We start from the raw sequence: 7,251 nt of genomic DNA, 5'->3' as shown, positions 1-7,251 counted from the left end.
ATGAAATTAGATTAGATTAATATGTGAAGAGTTCCAAAACGCTATATACACACATTTTTCACATTTGTTTTTTCATCAGAAATTATTGTTTATCCTTCATGTGTGTGTAAAATATCACATTTCCACTTGTCTAATGTCCATTGCTCATGTTTCTTGGCCCAATCAAGTTGGTTCTTATTGGTGTCCTTTAGTAGTGGTTTCTTTGCAGCAATTCGTGCATGAAGGCCTGATTCACACAGTCTCCTCTGAACAGTTAATGTTGAGATGTGTCTGTTACTTGAACTCTGTGAAGCATTTATTTGGGCTGCAATTTCCGAGGCTGGTAACTCTAATGAACTTATCCTCTGCAGCAGAGGTAACTCTAGGTCTTCCATTCCTGTGGTGGTCCTCATGCGAGCCAGTTTCATCATAGCGCTCGATGGTTTTTGCAACTGCACTTGAAGAAACTTTCAAAGTTCTTGACATTTTTCAGATTGACTGATCTTCATGTCTTAAAGTAATGATGGACTGTCATTTCTCTTTGCTTATTTGAGCTGTTCTTGCCATAATATGGACTTGGTCTTTTATCAAATAGGGCTATCTTCTGTATACCACCCTTACCTTGTCACAACACAACTGATTGGCTCAAACGCATTAAGAAGGAAAGAAATTCCACAAATGAACTTTTAAGAAGGCACGCCTGTTAATTGAAATGCATTCCAGGTGACTACCTCATGAAGCTGGTTGAGAGAATGCCAAGAGTGTGCAAATCTGCCATCAAGGCAAAGGGTGGCTATTTGAAGAATTTAAAATGTAAAATATATTTTGATTTGTTTAACACTTTTTTGGTTACTACATGATTCCATATGTGTTATTTCATAGTTTTGATGTCTTTACTATTATTCTACAGTCTAGAAAATAGTAAAAAATAAAGAAAAACCTTTGAATGAGTAGGTGTTCTAAAACTTTTGGCCGGTGTATAGATTTTAGTGTATAGATTTTTGGAATGAAGTGGTTGCTAATTAGGATAGATTTGTTTTGTTCTATAACAGACATTCAATACTACAATAAAAACAGCATGTTTGTTTCATAGATGCAAACAATCAAAAAGCAAATAGAAAATGCAGATAAAAAACACAGTAAATGTGACTCAGATTTAAAAAAAAATAATAACATATGTTTCTCTGAATGAATCCATACTGCTAATGTAGCAAAACAGTAGTCTATAGGTCCTCTGGCCTCCTGCTGGAGTGCTTGTTCAGTATTGGRGCTGGTGCTGGGTGAGGGTGTCACATATAAGACTCTGCTGTCCCCCATGGCTGCATCTCAGTGAAGAAGCCTTCACAGAAGCTGAGACTATGGTCCAGGGTGATAGGCACTGCCTGCACCTCCTCTTTCAGCTCCTCCCAGGGGTGCCTCTGCTGCTCATCAGGGAACAGTGTCAGCTCCTCAAAGTGCTGTGGGTGGACCGCCAAAGGGAGCGGCTGCTGCAGCCCAGTCGGGTTGAAGTGCTGCTGGATCTCCTCCATGCTGTAGCAGCCCATGGTGGTCACCTCCATGTACCTGCAGGCCTGCTGGTGGTCCCGGTCAGCCCCTCCACTGCACCACCTCCCCAGGTGCCAGCCCCAGCCTTGATCCTGCTGGGAGAGCTCCACCTTACAGCCCAGGGAGTTCAGAGCTAGGTTAATGTCTAGATCCTCAAAGTTATTGCTGCTCCCATTCAGAACATCGTCAAACACCATGGCCCAGTCTAGTTCACCCTTCGGTGCCTCTGGTTCCATGAGATCCGGTGTCAACAGTGGTGACTGATGGACTGTCTCCCACTTTGTGCCACTAAGTTTGCGTCTGTTCCCAGCACCTGCCACTCTGTGGGACACTGTGTAGTGGGCCTGGGGGAAATGCTGGTGGTACTCCTGGGTTTTTCGGTTACGGGATGATCCTTGGGTTTTGCTGTGTCTCTGGGTGTTGAAATGGATGGCTGGAATCCGCCTGCGCTTGAAGACTCCATTGACAAACATGTCTGCATACTGAGGGTCAATCTGCCAGAATCCCCCTTTTCCTGGTTCATTCTTCTGCCTGGGAACCTTCATGAAGCACTTGTTGAGTGACAGGTTATGACGGATAGAGTTCTGAGGAGAGAATAGAATGGAGTTCATGAAAAGATGAGCTAACTGATAGTAGTCTTACTAAAGATTCTCTGTCATTTGTTGCTGGATCGTCATAATGTTATAACTAATGACGTGTACATATAAATCATTGGTTATAACATGTCAAATGTGCATCGTCAGGACAAGGTAATAACAATTTAAGTTCATTATACTCCTGAATCATATAGTCCCCATCACAGAGATTCCAAGAAAATCAAACAACGTCAATCATTTAAACTTGTCTAATAAAACTACCCATTTTGAATGGTGAGCGAGCGTTTTCCTGTCTTTTCCTGTCCAATGATGTCTACTCATTTTTAGGTTGCACCTCTGCTCACGTTGGTTGAGCACCTTCTACTTATTTCCCCCCAAAAATCAAACAACAAATAACCCACGATTACGTCAGTGATGAACAAATATAACCACGATAGGCCTAGAACTTATTTTCCATACAACATCAAAATAAATACTGTATCTCTGAGGGATTAGTTGCATGCAATCGCCCACACATCTCTCTCCCCCTGTGTTGTGTACCTCTCTCAGGTTTGATCAATAATGTAGAAGACAGACTGAGTCACTAACCTGCCAGCTGGTCTCAGCATGTCTGTAGTAGCAGAAGTTCTCTGTGATCCAGTKATAGATAGCAGACAGTGTGATCTTGTTCTTCTTGCCGGCCTGCATGGCCATGCAGATCAGTGTGGCGTAGGAGTAGGGAGGCTTCACCTCGTGGTTGGTCTTGAAGTCTACCTCCTCCAGGGACTTGGCTGGCACAGTGATCTGGTGGTGGTTGTTGGTCACTGTCGGGTGAAGTGAGTAGTAACTAGTCCTGTTGGCTGAGGCACTGGAGGTGATGGGGCTGCCTGCACTCTGAGGCATGCCGGAGGCTGCAGTGTCCCCAGCAGGTGGACTGGAGGGGGAGTCGGAGCCCTGAGGGTGCAGGTGGCTGGGCTGAGGCAGCTGGTACGGCTGGCAAGTGGAGCCCAGTAGGCTTTCTAGACTCCCACTGACTATGGTGAAGTCCTGGAGCCATTGGAGGCTGGTTAGACTGTCATCCAGGTGCACTGAACCMTTCACATTGTCTTGGTCTTCTGGGTGAAGCTTCATCCATTTCTCCTTGAATCTGATGGCAATCTCCTGACTTGGTAGTACTGGCATTGTAAAGTGTCCCTGTTAATAAATTCCCACAAAGGATTACTGTATTACATTTCTTGCTGGCTGTCATTCCTGTGAATCCTTTACATATTGGTGTGATCTCACTCAGCTGACTTTGAATTTACAATATGAAATACTGCATTATAAACTCATAAAAATAAAAGAACAGTGGCCATTCATTCATGAAGAAGTGTTAGCAAAAGCAGTACAATTACCTTGGTCTTGGTGTACTCCGCAGTACAGCTTGAGTGATCAGCTCCACTGTTCTCATATGGTACCCAAACCTCTTACACGTTATTGCGATGTCTGTACCGATGGCTTTGAGAGGAACTGCTATCTAAACATGTAAACCCAAGACTTCATTTGCAAAAGTAGCCTTTATGTTTCCACATTCATTCAGATCCTGTCGATGTGTGATAATAATCCCATAACAGCGGAGAGACAGATCAGAACATACTGAGGGAAAGACAGAAAAGACCGCCTTGAGTTTTAATAGCCCTAAACAAATTGCAGGTCGCTGATTGGCTCCGTGATTTACAGGTTTCACCTTTGTTTCTACGGCTCACTGTATGAGTGCATATATAGGAAAAAATTGTTAAATCAGTGAAAACAAACAGAATGTAATTACACTGAATATTCTATGTAATATTTTTTACCTTATTAATCAGAAATAAATTGGCTTCTGACTGTCATTGAATACGTTGTGCATTCATGAATTGTAAGAAGGATGAGTTTTGATTTAAAAACGGAAGTGCAGTTTGGTTACTAAGGGTCTTCTGTAGGCTATTGGACAGTTAATGATACATAATATTTCAACTGTATCCTGAATAATTGCAGATAATGAATACATCCTTAGTTAATTGTAAAACAGCCACCTTTGGAGTTAAATGTTTTACAACTGTGATGTGACTTTACCTACACATGGTCGATATTTGAATTTACTTTTGATTAATTCCTCGTTTTATAGACATTGAAGACATAAATGTTACAGTTAATGACATTGTGTGTAGTAGACATTACGAACATACTGGCTCTGTGATGAAATTGGGTAATTCTGGCTTTGACATGATCTATTAGCGACATCTACTGGTTATTGTCGATGTTAGGTTCTCGTATTTGCTATACCCATTATTTAATCAGTAGGTATACCCAGCTGACAGGGAAACTAKGATTCCGTTAAAATGAATATGATCATTGTAGAAAACTCCATCACAGTCACTCTTTCTCTGATCCTGGGAGTCTGGGACACAGGCTCACAAACTCTGTCTTTCTAACTCAGGGTGTCAAACTCATTTTGCCCGGCGAACCGCATTCGCGCATTCGGTCTTCAAACGAYGTCCAGAGGACGCACTAAAATGTGTTATATTTCATCACCATCAAAATTGGCCAAAAATAGTCCTCTATCCATCATTTTTTGAATTGTATATGCTCCCTGACTGTCTATCTTTCATTTCGATGATTATTAACGAGTTGGACACAGTCAAGAAACTGTATGAATGTACTGTAGGTCCATTATCGTTTCTACAGTCTCTATATGGGTTTAGTCATACATACACTACATGACCAAAAGTATGTGAACACCTGCTCGTCAAACATCTCATTCCAAAATCATGGGCATTACTATGGAGTTGGTCACCCTTTGCTGATATAACAGCCTCCACTCTTCTAGGAAGGCTTTCCACTAGATGTTGGAACATTGCTGCCAGGACTTGATTCCATTCAGCCACAAGAGCATTACTGAGGTCAGGCACATATATTAGGAGATTAGGCCTGGCTCGCAGTCGATGTTCCAATTCCTCCCAAAGGTGTTCGATGGGTTTGAGGTCAGGGCTCTGTGCAGGCCAGTCAAGTTCTTACACACCGATCTCAACAAACTATTTCTGTATCGACCTTGCTTTGTGGACAGGGGCATTGTCATTCTGAAACAGGAAAGGGCCTTCCCCAAACTGTTGCCACAAAGTTGGAAGCACAGAATTGTATAGAATATCATTGTATGCGGCAGCATTAATATTTACCTTCACTGGAACTAAGTGGCCTAGCCCTAATCATGAAAAACAGCCCCAGACCATTATTCCTCCTCCACCAAACTTTACAGYCGGCACTATGCATTAGGGCAGTTAGCGTTCTCCTGGCATCCGCCAAAACCAGATTCATGCGTCAGACTGCCAGATGGTGAAGCGTGATTCATCCCTCCAGAGAACCTGTTTCCACTGCTCCAGTGTCCAATGGTGGCAAGCTTTACACCACTTCAGCTGATGCTTGGCATTGCGCATGGTGATCTTAAGCTTGTGTGCGGCTGCTCGGGACAAACAGTTCTTGTGCTGATGTTGCTTCCAGGGGCTGTTTGGAACTCAGTAGTGAGTGTTGCAACCTTGGGCAGACGTTTTTTACGAGCTACACTCTTCAGCAATTGGCATTCCCGTCCTGTGAGCTTGTGTGGCCTACCACTTCGCGGCTGAGCCATTGTTGCTCCTAGATGTTTCCACTTCACAATAACAACACTTACAGTTGACCGGGGCAGCTCTAGCAGGGCAGACATTTGACTAACTGACTTGTTGGAAAGATGGAATCCTATGACGGTGCCATGTTGAAAGTCACTGAGCTCTTCAGTATGGCCATTCTACTGCCAGTTTCTATTGAGATTGCATGGCTGTGTGCTCGATTTTATACACCTGTCAGAAACGAGTGTGGCTGAAATAGCCAAATCCATTAATTTGAAGGGTGGTTCAGATACTTTTGTATATACAGGTCCAGTCAAAAGTTTGGACAACTACTCATTCATGGGTTTTTCATTATTTTACTAGTTTCTACATTCTACATAGACCTATATCCATCCTGTCCTGCCTTTCTAAAGTCTTCGAAAGCCAAGTTAATAAACAGATCACCGACCATTTCGAATCCCACCGTACCTTTTCCGCTATGCAATCTGGTTTCCGAGCTGGTCATGGGTGCACCTCAGCCACGCTCAAGGTCCTAAATTATATCATAACCGCCATCGATAAAAGACAGTACTGAGCAGCCGTCTTCATCGAACTGGCCAAGGCTTTCGACTCTGTCAATCACCGCATTCTTATCGGCAGACTCAACAGCCTTGGTTTCTCAAATGACTGTCTCGCCTGGTTCACCAACTACTTCTCAGATAGAGTTCAGTGTGTCAAATTGGAGAGCCTGTTGTCTGGACCTCTGGCAGTCTCTATGGGGGTGCCACAGGGTTCAATTCTCGGGCCGACTCTTTTCTCTGTATATATCAGTGATGTCGCTCTTGCTGCTGGTGATTCTCTGATCCACCTCTATGCAGACGACACCATTCTGTATACTTCTGGCCCTTCTTTGGACACTGTGTTAACAAACCTCCAGACGAGCTTCGATGCAATACAACACTCCTTCCGTGGCCTCCAACTGCTCTTAAATGCTAGTAAAACTAAATGCATGCTTTTCAACTGATCACTGCCCGCACCCACCCGCCCGACTAGCATCACTACGCTGGTCGGTTCTGACTTAAAATATGTGGACAACTACAAATACCTAGGTGTCTGGTTAGACTGTAACCTCTCCTTCCAGACTCACATTAAGCATCTCCAATCCAAAATGAAATCTAGAATTGGCTTCCTTTTTCGCAAGAAAGACTCCTTCACCCATGCTGATAAACATACCCTTGTAAAACGGACTATCCTACCGATGCTTGCCTTCGGCGATGTCATTTACAAAATAGCTACCAACACTCTACTCAGCAAATTAGATGTAGTCTATCACAGTGCCATCCGTTTTGTCACCAAAGCCCCATATACTACCCACCACTGCGACCTGTATGCTCTCGTTGGCTGGCCCTCGCTTCATATTCGTCGCCAAACCCACTGGCTCCAGGTCATCTATAAGTCTTTGCTAGGTAAAGCCCCGCCTTAACTCAGCCTACTGGTCACCATAGCAACACCCACCCGTAGCACGTGCTAAAGCAGGTATATTTCACTGGTCA

The 7,251-nt window shown here is 43.6% G+C and overlaps 1 protein-coding gene across 2 annotated transcripts; it reads right to left on the bottom strand.

Annotated features, from left to right (window-relative positions):
* Nucleotides 1-1,042: 1,042 nt before the first annotated feature.
* LOC111980247 (forkhead box protein J1-B) lies at nucleotides 1,043-5,296 on the bottom strand. Of its 2 annotated transcripts, XM_024010933.2 has the most exons (3): nucleotides 3,494-5,296; nucleotides 2,709-3,293; nucleotides 1,043-2,108 (listed from the first exon to the last, which is right to left on the bottom strand). In XM_024010933.2, the coding sequence occupies exons 2-3, from the start codon at nucleotides 3,279-3,281 to the stop codon at nucleotides 1,269-1,271; spliced, it is 1,413 nt and encodes a 470-aa protein (XP_023866701.1). In that variant the 5' UTR covers nucleotides 3,282-3,293; nucleotides 3,494-5,296; the 3' UTR covers nucleotides 1,043-1,268. The 2 variants fall into 2 exon arrangements, with proteins under 2 accessions (XP_023866701.1, XP_023866700.1); XM_024010932.2 differs by having other exon boundaries at nucleotides 2,709-5,296.
* Between the last annotated feature and the right edge of the window lie 1,955 nt (nucleotides 5,297-7,251).

The sequence above is a fragment of the Salvelinus sp. IW2-2015 genome, linkage group LG20 (assembly GCF_002910315.2).
Source record: "Salvelinus sp. IW2-2015 linkage group LG20, ASM291031v2, whole genome shotgun sequence".
NCBI classification, from domain to species: domain Eukaryota; kingdom Metazoa; phylum Chordata; class Actinopteri; order Salmoniformes; family Salmonidae; genus Salvelinus; species Salvelinus sp. IW2-2015.
This window is presented reverse-complemented; position numbering and strand designations above follow the sequence as displayed.